This window comes from Trichomycterus rosablanca, chromosome 16 (genome assembly GCF_030014385.1).
Source record: "Trichomycterus rosablanca isolate fTriRos1 chromosome 16, fTriRos1.hap1, whole genome shotgun sequence".
NCBI classification, from domain to species: domain Eukaryota; kingdom Metazoa; phylum Chordata; class Actinopteri; order Siluriformes; family Trichomycteridae; genus Trichomycterus; species Trichomycterus rosablanca.
This window is the reverse complement of record NC_086003.1, coordinates 11577965-11595108: the sequence shown is the minus strand read 5'-3', so window position 1 is coordinate 11595108 and position 17144 is coordinate 11577965. Positions and strand designations below refer to the sequence as shown.

The 17144-nt window shown below is 39.0% G+C and overlaps 1 protein-coding gene across 1 annotated transcript in view; it reads left to right on the top strand.

Annotated features, from left to right (window-relative positions):
• dacha (dachshund a) overlaps nt 1-16501 on the top strand; it is a 255396-nt gene extending 238895 nt beyond the window's left edge. Inside the window, exons 12-13 of the mRNA XM_063011819.1 lie at nt 4215-4280; nt 15181-16501. Coding sequence (XP_062867889.1) covers nt 4215-4280; nt 15181-15218 — 104 coding nt within the window. The 3' untranslated portion in view covers nt 15219-16501. The remainder of the gene's footprint in view (nt 1-4214; nt 4281-15180) is intronic.
• Nucleotides 16502-17144: the final 643 nt, after the last annotated feature.

Here is a 17144-nt window from a genome sequence, read left to right as displayed (position 1 = left end):
ATTACGCTAGGTCCGCCTCATAGTGCATATTAACCAGTAAACGTGAGGCACTTGAACGCTACACGAATGAAAAATGTTAAATCGCTAAACACACACACCCTAAATTTTGAATTTCACAGCAAATTGCATATTAGGCTCATTTCATGGCCCGTCACTGCAATCTTCACGGCCGTGAATTAGGTAGGGCCTTAGTTATTACCGTTATCATGTCACTGCAGTGCTAAGAATGGTTTACCACCCAAACATCATCTGGTCAGTAAAGGTCCCTTTCAACTAATAAATTGGGTACAGGAGGGTGACAAAGTGTGTATATGACAACATATGGGCTACAGTCAGTTATTGCATACCTGTATTTTATCTGTATAGTAGTTGTAGCTTATAAAATAATTAATAATGTAAGCTAGAGCATGTCATATGGAATTTTGGACGCTACTGCATAGTTCTCACTTTCATTTCTCAATGTGATATGTTTCCATCTCCTTTCTATCTGAATTAGCTCTGCTCGACTCTCATTTCTTTCCCAATTCATTGTTCCACACTCTCAGCCTATTTTTCCTGCTTTATTTCCACTGCTCTCCCCTCTCATCTGTCTCATATTTCTTTATCAATGCTGAGATTGGTGTTTCCATATTAGCCACGACTATTAGTGGTGCATTAGCGTCATAATGCGCAAGGAGGAAATAGAGGCCGATGCTTATCATAAATGCTCGAAACAGGCACACTTAGTGAGAGGTAAACTGTTTTCCTAATCGCCTGCTGTTTTGATTGCACTTGTTTAATTGTGAAGATCTTACCAGGAGCAGAATGTGAACAGAGGGAAAGATTTGAAAGTTGTGAGTGGATGTGAACATCTGCAAGTGTTTTTAGAGTGCATGGGTAATTATTGGCAAAGGCTGATTAAATGCAAATTCATTAAGAAAAATATGTCTTTTGTCTTTCATCTGTGAGAGCTTTAGGGATTGGGGGCTGGGAGTGACAGCCTCTGTATCTGGTAGCATCTGCTGTTTTATCATCTGTACTCAGACAAAGGGATTTCTTCTTTATGTCTCTGCATTTTATATGATCTCCCTGTGTTCTGTGAATAATTATTTTCTATAAAGAATAAACAGCTAAAGTTTTGGCCCGTGTCTTGTTTTAACACATATATTTGGCCTATACACACTATATGACAACAAGCATGTGGAAACATGACCAAGGTCTTGTTGGATAAATCAATCCAAAACTTTGGGTGTTAATATAGACCCCCAACTCCCCACCATCTCTTCCCTCATTCTCTTAGCAGCTATTATAGCCTTTACAGTTCTAGGAAGGTTTCCTACTAGATTTTGGAGTGTGTGTAAATCTGTGCTCATTCAGTAAAAATTGCATTTGTAAGATCAGCACTAATGTCAAGTCAAGTCAAGTCAACTTTATTTATATAGCGCTTTTTACAATATACATTGTCTCAAAGCAACTTTACAAAATCCAGGACCAACAGATACAAAAACCCCTGTTGAGCAAGCCGAGGGCGACTGTGGCAAGGAAAAACTCCCTGAAAATTACAGGAAGAAACCTTGAGAGGAACCAGACTCAGCAGGGCCCATCCTTCTTGGGTGGTCTGGAGGATACTTTAAATTTGTCCGAATACCGAATAGAGGCAGGAAGATTATTCCAGAGTTGTGGAGCTTTGTAAGAAAACGCTCTTCCACCAGCTTTGGTCTTTTTAATTTTAGGAACTATAAGTAACCCTGCATCTTGTGAACGAAGTGGACGCGCTGGGTTGTAGTAATTAATAAGCTCACTCAGATACTGTGGAGCCAGACCATGTAGCGCTTTATAGGTTAGTAAAAGTATTTTGTAATCAATGCGAAATTTAACTGGCAGCCAGTGTAGAGATGATAGAACAGGACTGATATGATCAAATTTTTTAGTTCTAGTTAGCACTCGAGCTGCTGCATTTTGAACTAACTGGAGTTTGTTTAAGGATCTACCAGAGCATCCAGTTAGAAGAGCATTACAATAATCTAACCGAGAAGTTATAAACGCATGGATCAGTTTTTCGGCGTCATTAACAGATAGTATATTTCTTATTTTAGAGATATTACGCAAATAATAGAAAGCAACTCTAGTTGGCTTGCAATCTACAATCTAATGTTTTTGTGTAGGCCAATGGAGTGTCTTATCAAAACCCCTTTTATGGACTTCATTTTGTGCACAGAAGAAAACCTTCCACAAACTGTTGCCAAAAAATTGGGAACATCAGATTTATTTTATGTTTTTGATTTAATACATTTGTAAGCAATAAGAGTCAATAATTAGTTGGCATCCACATTTTTTTGGTCATAAAGTGCATTTAAAGACAATATGTTTACATGTTCATATTTACATTTACATGTTCAGCGTTTAACGGACGCTTTTATCCAAAGTGATTTACAGTTGTGACAGTATACAGTCTAAGCAATTGAGGGTTAAGGCCCTTGCTCAAGGGCCCAACAGTGGCAACCTGTGGTGGGGCTGGAACCGGCAACCTTCTGATTACTGGACCAGTACCTTAACCACTAGGCTACAACTGCCCTTGATTAACATTTTTTCATAGTAAAATTCTACATACAGTTAATGTGTAATATATTGTAAATAAGAGATTACATTTGATCAGGGGAAAGAGAACATTAAATTGGTTAGGTTAAACCTCTTATAGTTAGCATGGTTACTTTTTTGCTACAGTTTGTGTAAAAATATCTGTAAACTCAATGTCAACGTTCTGATAATACTACTGAAAATAAGTATGGTGATTTACTAACAGGGTCTACAGATTATTGCATGTTTCTAAGAAGTAACTTCTTTTCTGTTTTGCTAATTGTCCTATGCAGTTTGAGGCCTCAAAAATTAAATACAGATACAGTGGTAACTCGATGGCAATTGGTTCTGGGAGTGGCGTTGAGTTTAAAAGGGGTTTCAAAATATTTTTTCCCATAAGGATGTATGGGAAACCTGTTAATGCATTCCATGGTCCCGTGGAACTGCATATATTTTACGCTAATGTAAAATAATGGGGTTGTTTTTGACACCTGCACACTGAAAATAACACAAATATAATATAAAAACTCTGAAATCCAATTGAAAACAGTTAAACAAATTAATAAAAAATACAATAAAACCTGCTCTTTACCTTTACTTTTTTATTCCTTATGCTTCTCAATCATGGAGATGCTTCGATCTTGGAATACCATATTCCTTAGCGAGCTCAGTAATTCACATGAGAAGTGACAAAACCACTTTTGCACTGGCTGTGCTGTTGTTTCATATGGAGTGTGCCAATGCACAAAACCTAACGTGACTTATTGTACTAAAACGACGAACGAGGAATTTCATTAGTGGAGAGAACTTATGAGCAGTAATAATTAAGAGAGGTTTAGTGTTTCTGTGTCGTTCTTTTTAATATTAAGTCACGTTGAGCTTTTTTTTTCTTTTTCTTTTTCGGAAAAGCTGATTTTTACCATTTCTCAGAATCCTGAGCTATAACACAAGTTTGAAAGAGAAACAGGTAAAGTCCAGCTAAACACAGATACATGTGGACGCTTTCAGAGTGAATTTGACAGTAATTCCACACAAATGCAGATTCAATTTTTCATATTTGCACTTTGATGACGTTTTACTGCACCACTCAAGCCAAGCGCTGAACAAAGCGGGTGTTCATTGTTAATTTGAAATGAATAAATAAATTTAAAAACAAAGCTGAACACAGTGAGTTTAAGGTTAACGTCGAGTTTAAAGGTACAGATTTCTCCACAAAGTGCGTCGAGTTTCAAAGATTTTGAGTTTAGAGGACTTTGAGTTACAAGGTACCACTGTATAATACATTAAATCTTTTAGCATAATCAGTGCTTTATTGATTGCCTAAAGATGATAATTTTTATTAACTGACATATCATGTCTAAAATAACAGGCATTAATGTGAGGTACAGTTTTTATACACTATTATCATTTTTAAAACATCTGAGAGATATCTCAATTTTAAAACATCTCTGAGATCTAAATCTGTCATGATTTTAAAGAACATCTCACACAAGCAGTTTCCACTTATTTAAAAGCATTGTACGTATGGTTTTATGTGTGCTTTTTTATTACATTTTCATGCAAAAGAGCCTTTTATATTAACCTCCAGCCAAAAAGTTGTTGTGATTAATTGTACTATAAGCAACTTTTAACAGAATTCTTACATTGATTTGTTTTAGAAGCAGTGATACCAGAAGTGGAGACTGAACATAATGGCAATCAGCAGGAAAACTCAGCTATACCAGGTAAGAATGTGTAGTGGGCTGTGTGAACTTAACTACAAGGCTTATTGTTTTACGAAATAATGTAGTTCATACCAAAACGATGTCAGATATTATTTAAAGCCAGAAACAGTTTAAAGAACATTGGAAAGAATTTACTGTAGGACAGTTAAAATATTCAAGGTTCATGGTTCATGTAAGTGGAAAAAGTGCAACAATAACACTTAATAATGTGTTTGGTAAAGCATTGTTCCCGATTTTGGTACATTAACAGCCCAGCTGACCTCAAAATGGGGGCAGGAAGAGACTGATGCAACTATGAACAAAGATTTATTAGCAGCATTGATGATTTACCTACAAATACTGTTTATCTGGCTTGTGTTTTAACAGAAACATAAACTAAAGTAACATTTGGATCTATTTGAAAACAGAACAGAAAAAAAACTAAATTATTACTGATTCTCGATTACGATTTTTTTTTTTTTTTTTTTTTTTTTTTACATTTTAATTTAAAAGACTGCAGAAGTGCAAAAATAGTAACAGCACTACCGATAATTATCCTTTCAAGGAACTCAAACTTTATAACAATAACTGTATAACAATAATTAACAATAATTAAAACAAAATATAAATCTTAATTAGCTATATCCTTTATAAGAATAACTCATAAACAACTCACTTTAAATAATGTGCAGCAGAACCTGCTTACATTAAGAAAAGTGCAAAACCATATAAGTTATTTACAGGTTTCTTAAAAGGAACACAAGCCTGTTTACTGTTTCCACCACTGAAGTGAGTCTGTATCAGTATCTACACCGGGGAGGCATCAAGTAATCACTCAGCTCAGCTTTGATTTTGTCCTCTTGTGACTGGGGGGTGGATGGAGGTCTTAAGATCTGCTTCTAACAATATAGACTACAATTCCCATGCTCCCACGGACTCTCACGTGATTATCACATGTCCCCGGTCAGCCAATCCTGATCGCGCTCATCGGCTCCGGAGTTTTGATTCATTTCAGCTGTGTTAGATTCAGTCAATCTTAATTAAACTCTTCTGATCGTGTTTGCGCTCCTTATTACTGAATCTAACCGTTACCGTGTATGACACTTGTTGTCTTCCGTTTACTGTATTAGTTTTCGCTGATTTTGTACACTGTTTTGGCATCTTTTATATTAAACTTTCCTAGATATAATCTGTTGATGCATGCTCAATAATCCAGGTACACAAATCCACAAAGTTGAATCAGTTCATCTGGACACAAGTTTGTTGTAGAGATATGTTTCGTCACTCAATCTGAATGACTTCCTCAGTCTGAGCTGGTGTTGAATACCCCAATTTTATATGCAGTTGATTTGCATAACGACCGATCACTGCCCATTGCATAACAATGGAACCGGTGATCAGGTCCATCAGACCAGAAATTAGTTCACCTTAAGGACCGGGTTCCTCGACACAAACAAAGTAACATAGTGTATGCTGTTAGGTGCCGGGAGGATTGTCGGGAACTGTACATCGGGGAAACTAAACAGCCACTGGCGAAACGGATGGCCCAACATAGAAGATCAACCTCTTCTGACCAGGACTCCGCGGTTTACACCCACCTGCAAGCCAGCGGCCACTCATTTAATGATGAAGATGTGCAGATCCTTGACAAGGAGGAACGCTGGTTTGAACGTGGAGTCAAAGAGGCCATTTACGTGAAGAGGGAACGACCATCCCTGAACCGGGGAGGGGGCCTGACAGTACATCTCTCACCATCATACAACGCCGTAATAGGAGCTATACCCCAATCATGTGTGAAAGACACACATGGCCATTGTAACTAATGGTCATTGTGAATTACATATGGATGGACCTGATCACCGGTTCCATTGTTATGCAATGGGCAGTGATCGGTTGTTATGCAAATCAACTGCATATAAGGTTGGGGTATCCACCACCAGCTCAGACTGAAGAAGTCATTCGGATTGAGTGACGAAACGTATCTCTACAACAAACTTGTGTCCAGATGAACTGATTCAACTTTGTGGATTTCCTTGATATATGTTCCGCGAGCGTCTGCCCAGTTTCTGCCTCGTGACATGTTAGTATTTTAATTAAAATATAAAGTACATAAACAATCGCGATTGTCACATTTCGAACATCGGGTGAAAACGGTCACTCAAATTAACCGAATTAATCGTGAAAATCACCTAGCCCTAAGAGCAGGACATTGTGGCTTAAAATGCATGTTTAATGACTAATGCTTAAAGAAATACTGTTCTTTAAGTGACTTAAAATGTCCATCAATTAATCTGACTAATTACTTATTTATTTACTTATTTTAATGGGTGATCCTTATTTTTTAATCCAGAATAACAATGCCCCAATTCACAGAGCTAAATGGTTGGATGAGTATGAAACTTATGTAAATCATGGTATTGCCTATAGTGTTGACAGCTCTCTTCACCATTGTCATAAAAACCAAAGTACCCCAGTACACTTCCAGACTTAAAGTGTTTACATCAAGTCATATTAATGCTGTTATGGTGGCTTGTTGTGACCCAAAACCTTGCTATGACACTATGTTGGTTTGTCTTAAACGCGGGTGTGGTGTACATGGAAATCGGGAGTTAAAATATTATATCTGTAAATCTTTTTAGTTCTGCAGATGTAAGACCACGCTGAGAGCTTATTAGTGCAATACATAAATCACATATGTTACATGTGACTCTTGGACCAAACACCCTTTATTTCATTAGGAAGGTTTATACATTTTAAGTACTCTAAATATAGGTGCCCTCATGTCATTAGACCAAACTGTAAGGGCTGTGAGGTAAAAGGGAAGGGAATTGAGGAAGAAGGCCAGTCACGTGCATCACATCTGGTTCAAAGCTACCTCAGCCTCCATGGTCTCAAGGAGGCCACAATAGGGTTAGGTACCTTTCATCTCCTTTTCTACAATTACACTAAACAGACTCCTTATTTTTTCCCAAAACCCCACCTTATGTCTTTTCAGAGCCTTTGAAGATGTCTCAGAGAGACTACAAACTCGTGCTGTTCCATCTGTGTTTTATGCTTCTATCTTCTTCAATTTCTAATTGTGTTTTATGGTACACTGCCTGACGATTCACATTTTCATATTTACCCTAAATCCATCTGTGCACCCCTGTGATCCTAGTGAACCTCCCAAATCTAGCTAAGTTGACTGTGATGAATGGGACCTATTATCCACAAGTCAGAAAGCAAATTAAAGACCCTCTGTTCTAGATCTTATGGAAATGTGAGGCTGCAGGTCACTGAATAAATACATGTGTTTACAGAAGACACAGTGGAAACAGGCCACAAACTGCTAGACTGAAAAAACAGGGGGTGAATTTAGAGACGTGTAGCTGATTTCACAGCCTGCAAATTGAGAGACATGTTTCTCATGCTTTTGATGGCAGAACAACAACAGCAGGGCATTCGGAACTCTTGAATCTTCATGGAGTAGTTTTTGTTCAGCTTTGTCTACCTTGGGAGGTACCAGAGTTCATTTGCAGTTGAAAGGGCATTTAAAGGGAGTTCATTTGCAGTTGCAGTTTTTTTAGAGATGAAGTTTACTTTAAATCAACAACCCTTGTTTAGTTCATGTTCAGCCATTTTTAGTAAAATACTGGCAGGCTTTGTATAGTCTCTCACAGTTAGCTTGTAAAAACATACAGCTTTTATACAATAATGATACATGATAATAATCTAGGGCAGATGGAATGCCTTTATTAGTCATATATACGAGATCTTCAAAAAGTTTCCGCACTTTTATACTTTTGTTGGAAACGGTGAGGGCAGGAGAAGTAGTAATTGGTCGTGTCTGAGAGACTGAGAGAGAGCTTATAGTACGGATTTAGCACCATCTGATTTCCACCTTTTTGAAGCGCTCAAAGAAGCTTTAAGGGGAAGAAGATTTTCATGTGATGATGTGAAAGCAGCGGTGCATCAGCAGCTACACGCTCAATCAAAAACATTTTTTGCTGATGGCATTAAAGTTGGTACGACGCTGGGGAAAATGCATTAGAAGGTGACTATGTAGAAAAGTGATGTCATTTGTGTTTGAAATTCTTAATAAATAGAGTTAAAAGGGCAGCACGGTGGCTAAGTGGGTAGCACTGTCGCCTCACAGCGAGAAGGTCCTGGGTTCGATCCCCGGGTGGGGCGGTCCGGGTCCTTTCTGTGCAGAGTTTGCATGTTCTCCCCGTGTTTGCGTGGGTTTCCTCCGGGTGCTCCGGTTTCCTCCCACAGTCCAAAGACATGCCGCTAGGCTAATTGGAGACACTGAATTGTCCCATAGCTGGGATTGGAGTGCATGGTCAGCCATTGTATGCTTGAGGCCAAGAAAGTTAAGGGCCTTGCTCAAAGACCACGGATTTAAACCCCCAACCTTATGATTAATAGCCCAAAACACTTTCTGAGAGGCTATCACTGTCAACCCAAACCTTACTAGATTCTGCGATTTCAGTTGCAAAGTTCTATGTAGGGTCATAGAGGTGCTGAGATGTAGCTGTTACTAAAGCCTAGTGTTACCTTTCATGACTTAAAAAAATCATGCAACCACAGACCACATGACTGAATCTTTGATCTTTAAATATCACATAACAGACAGCCACTTACCTGTAAAGATCACACACTAAGAATTTTTATCAGCTGTTACAGTAAATAAGGAGTATCTAATTATAACTGCCAATACACAGTGCACAGTCAAATAGTACATAATACAATAATAATAATAATACAAAAATATATAAATAATAACTTAGCTGGCTATGTTTCCATGAAGGTATGCACCATGAAGAGAAAAGTGAAATCATAGGAGCCTACCACCACAAAGAACCGTCTAAGACCTTGCTGTGCCACTGCTATTATAACCGCATTTATGTAATACAGTCGTTATACTTTAGGATTTTGGTTTCTTGAGATCTCTGTCATGCTCCTATTAGCTGTTGCTCATTGCAGGTCCTAAAACTAGTTTTTGAAGAGTTTTTGAAGAGCTTCAAACAATCTGAAAAACATGGGAAACTGAGAGAAATCACACTGCTGATCAAAATGTTGATGGCTACCTGAATTTAGTCATTAATCAAGAGGAAACTGGGAATAAAACAGATTTAACTGAGAGCAATCAAACTCGTGACCTTTAGAATATACAAAGCGGATTCCAAAAAAGTTGGGACACTAAACAAATTGTGAATAAAAACTGAATGCAATGATGAGGAGATGGCAAATGTCAATATTTTATTCGTAATAGAACATAGATGACAGATCAAAAGTTTAATCTGAGTAAATGTAACATTTTAAAGGAAAAATATGTTGATTCAAAATTTCACAGTGTCAACAAATCCCAAAACAGTTGGGACAAGTAGCAATAAGTGGCTGGAAAAAGGAAATTGAGCATATAACGAACAGCTGGAAGACCAATTAACACTAATTAGGTCAATTGACAACATGATTGGGTATAAAAAGAGCTTCTCAGAGTGTCAGTGTCTCTCAGAAGCCAAGATGGTAAGAGGATCACCAATTCCACCATTGTTGCGCAAAAAGATAGTGCAGCAATACCAGAATGGTGTTACCCAGCGTAAAATAGCAAAGACTTTTAAGTTATCATCATCAACCGTGCATAACATCATCAAAAGATTCAGAGAATCTGGAACAATCGCTGTGCGTAAGGGTCAAGGCCGTAAAACTCTACTGGATGCTCGTGATCTCCGGGCCCTTAAACGTCACTGCACCTCAAACAGGAATGCCACTGTCAAGGAAATAACAGAATGGGCTCAGGAATACTTCCAGAAAGCATTGTCAGTGAACACAATCCACCGTGCCATCCGCCGTTGCCAGCTGAAACTCTACAGTGCAAAGAGGAAGCCATTTCTAAGCAAGCTCCACAAGCTCAGATGTTTGCACTGGGCCAGGGGTTATTTAAAATGGAGTGTGGCAAAATGGAAGACTGTTCTGTGGTCAGATGAGTCACGATTTGAAGTTCTTTATGGAACACTGGGACGCCATGTCATCCGGACCAGAGGGGACAAGGATAACCCAAGTTGTTATCAACGCTCCGTTCAGAAGCCTGCATCACTGATGGTATGGGGTTGCATGAGTGCTTGTGGCATGGGCAGCTTGCATGTCTGGAAAGGCACCATTAATGCAGAGAACTATGTTCAGGTTCTAGAACAACATATGCTCCCATCTAGACGTCATCTCTTTCAGGGAAGACCCTGCATTTTTCAACAAGATAATGCCAGACCACATTCTGCAGCAATCACAACATCATGGCTACGTAGGAGAAGGATCCGGGTACTGAAATGGCCAGCCTGCAGTCCAGATCTTTCACTTATAGAGAACATTTGGCGCATCATAAAGAGGAAGGTGCGACAAAGAAGGCCCAAGACGATTGAACAGTTAGAGGCCTGTATTAGACATGAATGGGAGAGCATTCCTATTTCTAAACTTGAGAAACTGGTCTCCTCTGTCCCCAGACGTCTGTTGAGTGTTGTAAGAAGAAGGGGGGATGCCACACAGTGGTAAAAATGGCCTTGTCCCAACTTTTTTGGGATTTGTTGATGCCATGAAATTTTGAAACAACATATTTTTCCCTTAAAATGATACATTCTCTCAGTTTAAACTTTTGATCTGTGATTTGTGTTCTATTCTGAATAAAATATTAGATGTTGGCACCTCAACATCATTGCATTCAGTTTTTATTCACAATTTGTTTAGTGTCCCAACTTTTTTGGAATTCGGTTTGTAGTTACAGAACCAAGAATGATATAAAACTTATTGACAATGGATAACATCAAGGCCAGTACAGGCCGATAATTGTTCAAGACTAAGCTTTTCTTCATTCTTCATTCTCGACAGCAATTACCATGCACCATGCTGGCAACAGGGAAATGAGGATAAATAATATCAGATCTGGCAACCCTTTTTATCAGCAGGTAAATAAAAGCTTATTGTGGGCTGTTTGTAATATCTAAAACATTGGCAAATGGCCTGTTTTCTTTTAATTATTCTTTAAATAAAAGCAAAGACCTTCACAGGCAGGTCAGAATTTGGTGCCAGTCTGTTTTTAAGTCACTCAAATGCATTGTTTAGTGTAAGCATACCAAACAGGTCTATGGATAAGGACACCCACCTATCTCGCCACATTTATCCATTATGTCTTGCAAAAAAATCTAATTAGGTTGAGTGTACCGTACAGCCCTTCCCCCTCCTAACTCGCTTGCATCCCTGCGCCCCACCTCACTACATTTATCCATTAAACCCGGCAAATATCTAATTAGCTCACGCTTCACTCCCAAGTCGGACTTCACAGTTTTGCAAGCTTAGCACTGACAACTGATTTCATTAGATTTGATTGTCCTTCCAGAGAGCCCACACAGTGAGCTAAAAGCCTTTTACGCTTTCTCAGGTTCCAAGCCGACGTTGGCCTGTTACACCAACCTGTGCATTTTCTGATTAATCAAGACAAGTGGCGAACAGCAAACTGCTGAACACAAAAGAAGGTGACCACTTTACAAGTTGATTATAAGAAGCAGTACACCATGCCAGAGATACTGTAGTTAGACAGTGGTAGAAGGGAAGAGTAAGGAAGGAAAGTAATTATGGTGGTGGACCAGGAATGTTGAGCGAGCATAGATGCCACCATCAGTAGTCTTCCCTACACAGGAAAGTGCTGTTGCTTACCTCCAACTTTAGTAATAATGCAAACCAAGCTGAATCTACAAATTACCCACTCCAGATGCACTGAATGAGCATGCTCAAATTAAACTGCTGGGTACCATTCATATCTATAAGTATGCAACTTACTAATAGGTAGAGGAGGAAATATGCATTGGGTTAAAGCAGCTGAGTCATAAGAAAGGTGGTGGAAAATAAAGAAGCGGGTAAATAATAATATAACATTATGGGTTGTGGAGTGTGATACTAATAAGAACCAGTCTTATTATGTCCAAGCTGCCATTCAAAGTTCTTGACAAATGGAGAGCATTGGTTTGTGATGTACAAGAAAACCCAAGCAACAATTGAAACAACTTGTATTTGGTGAAATTCAACATTTATTCATTGTCTGTTTAATCATGCATTTATCCTGTTCAGGGTCACGGTGGGTGGAATTAACTAGGCAAAATGTATTAAGTATCCTGGACAGGTCACCACTCCATCACAGGGCAAACACACATGTTTGTATCTCCAATTAACTCGACTACATTTGTGACTTACAATTGAGACTGTATACATTGCAAGCAATTAAGGGTTAACAACCCACCCAAAAATCGGATAAAGTGGTAGTAAAACAGACAATGAATAAATGAACGAATAAGTAGCTTTTCATATATGACATTACATACACTGATCAGCCATAACATTAAAACTACCTCCTTGTTTCTACACTCACTGTCCATTTGATCAGCTCCACTTACCATATAGAAGCACTTTGTAGTTCTACAATTACTGACTGTAGTCCATCTGTTTCTCTGCATGCTTTGTTAGCCCCCTTTCATGCTGTTCTTCAATGGTCAGGACTCTCCCAGGACCACCACAGAGCAGGTATTATTTGGTTGGTGGATCATTCTCAGCACTGCAGTGACACTGACATGGTGGTGGTGTGTTAGTGTGTGTTGTGCTGGTATGAGTGGATAAGACACAGCAATGCTGATGGAGTTTTTAAACACTGTCATTGATGGACTGAGAATAGTCCACCAACCAAAAATATCCAGCCAACAGCGCCCCATAGGCAGCGTCCTGTGACCACTGATGAAGGTCTAGAAGATGACCAACTCAAACAGCAGCAACAGATGAGCGATCGTCTCTGACTTTACATCTATAAGGTGGACCAACTAGGTAGGAGTGTCTAATAGAGTGGACAGTGAGTGGACATGGTATTTAAAAACTCCAGCAGCACTGCTGTGTCTGATCGGATAGCACAACTCTTTATGCACTGTTTTATACATCTGTTTACTAGCCAGGCATAAACTCAAATCACAGATTTCTCATATAATCAGCTTTGATTATATCCCAACTACAAGGTCTGTGTCTGCATCCTGGTCAGTGTCATAGTAGAGGCTGCATTGTTGGATTCTCCATCCATAAGGGGCAGCACTTTTATGGAAGATTTAAGGCTTCAATATACATTTGATAGCTGGCAGATATATAAAAAAGTTTGATTTTGATTTAGACCCCTGAAGCAATTCATACTGAAAGCTGTACATCAATTCTATGCAGAAAAGCCGCCAAGTTCTCTGGGTCTGAGCTCATCTCAGATAGATTAAAAAACAGTGGAAACGTGTGCTGTGGTTAGATGGGTCTACAGTTCATCTTGTCAACAGATGTTGAGATCATCCAGACTGAAATCAGCGAAGGTGTAAAAGCCGACATCGGTCATGGTATGGTGGTACATCAGTGCTCATGGCGTGGGTGACCTGCATATGTGTGAAGGTACCATTGACATGACGGCGTATATTCTAATGTCAGAGAGACATTAGCTGCCATCAAGGTGGTATCATTTCACGTAAAGTCCATTATTTCCGCAGGACAGTGCCAGGTCTTTTTCTTTGCTCACTCTTACTTGCAAAAGTGCTCCAAATCTGTCTGATTATGAGGACATGTCCTGTGCTTAGTTTTCTTCAGGTCATCCCACAGATTTTTATTTTGGATTTAGGTCTTGACTCTGGCTGGGTCATTCCAAAATGTTATGTTTTTTGGGTGAAGCCATTCTTTTGTTGATGTGGAGGTATGCGTTGGTATGCTTCGTTATTGTGCTAAAAGGTAAAATTCCTTTTTCATCTTCAGCTTTTTTAGCAAATGCCTGAAAGGTTTTTGCTGAAATTGACTGATATTTGGAACTGTAATTCACATTGAGTAAAGCCCCAGTTCCCAGCTACCCAACCTCACATATTTGTTTACACATAAATACTATTTACTGTTTCTGCCTCGCTCTCTACACTTCACATTAATTGCAGCTTTGTTTATGTCTTTATTTCACATTAGCTCATCTGGTCTTACTAGAATTGATGTTTTAAACATGTAAAAGCACTCCACTCCTAATTAATTGTTTCCTCTTCATCGGCAGTCACAGACGTGCCAGTTTGGGCTTCTTCCCAACCAGCTGTCTTCTACTGATCTGGTGCTTAAAGTCAACAGCTACTGCTAAATGAGTCAAGCTCAAAACTAATTTTGCAGAGAATGTAGAGAAGCTAATTTTTAATCAAATTAAAGGGAAATTAAAGAATTAAAGGAAATTACATTTCCAATAAAAGTTCCATTAGAGTCCACAGTAACATACATTCACTGTGCTTTTATTCAACCATTACTTGTTTCCTGTGTTAACATGGCTTGATATAGTATATCTGAAAATCATTTAGCTGTGTTAGTCTACATGGGCTGCAACCAGTGTTGCTGGGTAGAAAGCTGTGCTGCTTGTCATTGTACTTTGAACTTGGAGGCACCAACAAGCTTCCTGGGGGCCTCAACAAAGATGTTAAATGAATACAGAGAAATAGTTTACCTTTGGATTACAATTTGGCTAACAAGTATCGGACACCTAGCAATAAGATTTTGGGGCATCTTACTCCTAACCCACAGACAAGGGTGTCTGACATTTTTGATTGTGTATGCGAGACTTTGTGCCCATTTAGTCAACAGCATTTGAGAAATCAGGCAATGATGTTGAACAAGAAGGCTTGGCTGGCAATGGATTCTGGGGTCAGGGCTCTGTGCAGTTTCTCCACACCAAACTGTGTGCTCCCACTGTGACTCTCTCCATGCAGACTATTCTTACTTATCAGTCAGGATCGATTAATTATTAGGTGTTCCAGGTTATGAAGTGTTACCTGAGGTATATAATAAATAAAGCTTTGTTTGATCTTAATAGAAGTCAACTAATACATCCTTCTGTTTTCTTCTCTTGTCTGATGTTTCCTAGAGAACAGACCCTACACCAAACCTCCCATCATGTACTGAGATGGATGTGCAGCTCTTCCATACACTCCTCCCCACCAGTAGATGGCTGCGTCACTCCACAAATGAACTTTTTGACACTACCGTTGGGGTTTTCATGGGCAAGTTTTAATGCTAATGCCTAACGATCACCTACACCCATGTACAGAACTCACAATATTGTTTGTGTGAGCTGAGAAGAAGCAAAGTGCGATTGTGCTCCTCATAAGGAGTGTGTCTGCCATGCCGCTCATTGGCAGCGGCCTACCGCACCACAGCAACTTGTATAAAAATCTTTCCCTCTGGGTTTTCAACTACTTCTACATCCCTTAATGGGTCTAAAACAAGGTGTTTTGTTTTTATTTCTGGAAGAACATTCACTTGCTGTCAATCTTCCACGTCCTTGTGAAGCACACTGCAGTGTCCTCCCTTGTGCTTACTGTTCTATTCTGGACAAATCTCCCTTTATTATTGATCTTATTGCTTTCAGTTGATTTTTCCCTGCAGCTTGAGTCTGGACAGCACAAATATCTTTACAAGTCTGTGACAGGCAAACATTCACAAGGTTCTTAAAAAATAGCATGATGCAAATGACCACGAATGACATAAAGACTCCAATCAAGACCAGCGAGTTACACTTATGCTTAATGTTTTCCAGATACAGAACATCTTATTTTTAAATTTGTTGTACTGTGTAGGAAATGTAGAAACGTCATCTTTTTCTCCTCGGAGTGTTTATTATCCTACTGTTTATTTCATTGTTTGCTTTTGATTGTATTTTAATCGACATTACAAGCGAATATTCAAGAAGTGATGTGGAAACAAACTCTCTGTATGTCTGACTTCGCCCCTCTGACAACGGTCTCTGTATTTCTCCCTTAAGAGATAAAAAGAAAAGAAAAAAAAAAAAACTGAAGTTGTTGCTATGAATACAGTATTACTGTACTCCCCGTTTTCTTTCATTTTTTTACCTTTGTTTATAAAGACTTGTAAAAATGCTTTAGCATTTGCTATTCTCTTGTTGTTATGAAGTGGATACATTTTTAGTGATGAAAGAAAAGAAAACACACAGAATAAAGTATCCTTATGCACATCTGACACAAGCATGCTTGTAGATATGACACTGATGATAAATGACACTGTTTCAAGATAACACAGCTGCCTCCTTTTATCTTTTTTTAAGTTCCTGAAGAAACTTGGCATTAAAACCAGGATCTGGCAGCTATCAGTGATGTTTCAATCTGATGACACAACCACACATCACAGCCTTACCAATAACCCAACAAATAAAAACATCCATATGAACATCATTGTCATAAATTTGGGTTTATTTTTTGGTTGGTTATTTTTGTTATTGTTTTTGAGTAATAAACTCAAATCTGAAACATCCTTGTTTTAGCTGTTCATCATATTTTAATTACACATGAACAACAATACTGTGTTCTGATTAATTACTGTTGAATCCCAGTTTTAGTGATACACTATACACCGATCAGGCATAACATTATGCGCACTGACAGGTGAGGTGAATAACACTGCTTATCTGTTCATCACAGCACCTGTTAGTGGGTGGGATATATTAGGCAGCAAGTGAACATTTTATCCTCAAAGTTGATGTGTTAGAAGCAGGAAATATGGGCAAGCGTAAAGATTTGAGTGAGTTTGACAAGTACCAAATTGTGATGGCTAGACTACTGTGTCAGAGCATCTCCAAAACTGCAGCTCTTGTGGGGTGTTCCCAGTCTGCAGTGGTCAGTATCTATCAAAAGTGGTCCAAGGAAGGAACAGTGGTAAACCGGGTCATGGGCGGCCAGGGCTCACTGATGCACGTGGGGAGCAAAGGCTGGCCCGTGTGGTCCGATCCAACCGACGAGCAAGGTGTCAGACTTCATGCCTCGATGGATCAGGGCTGTTTTGGCAGCAAAAGGGGGACTAACACATTAGTAGGAA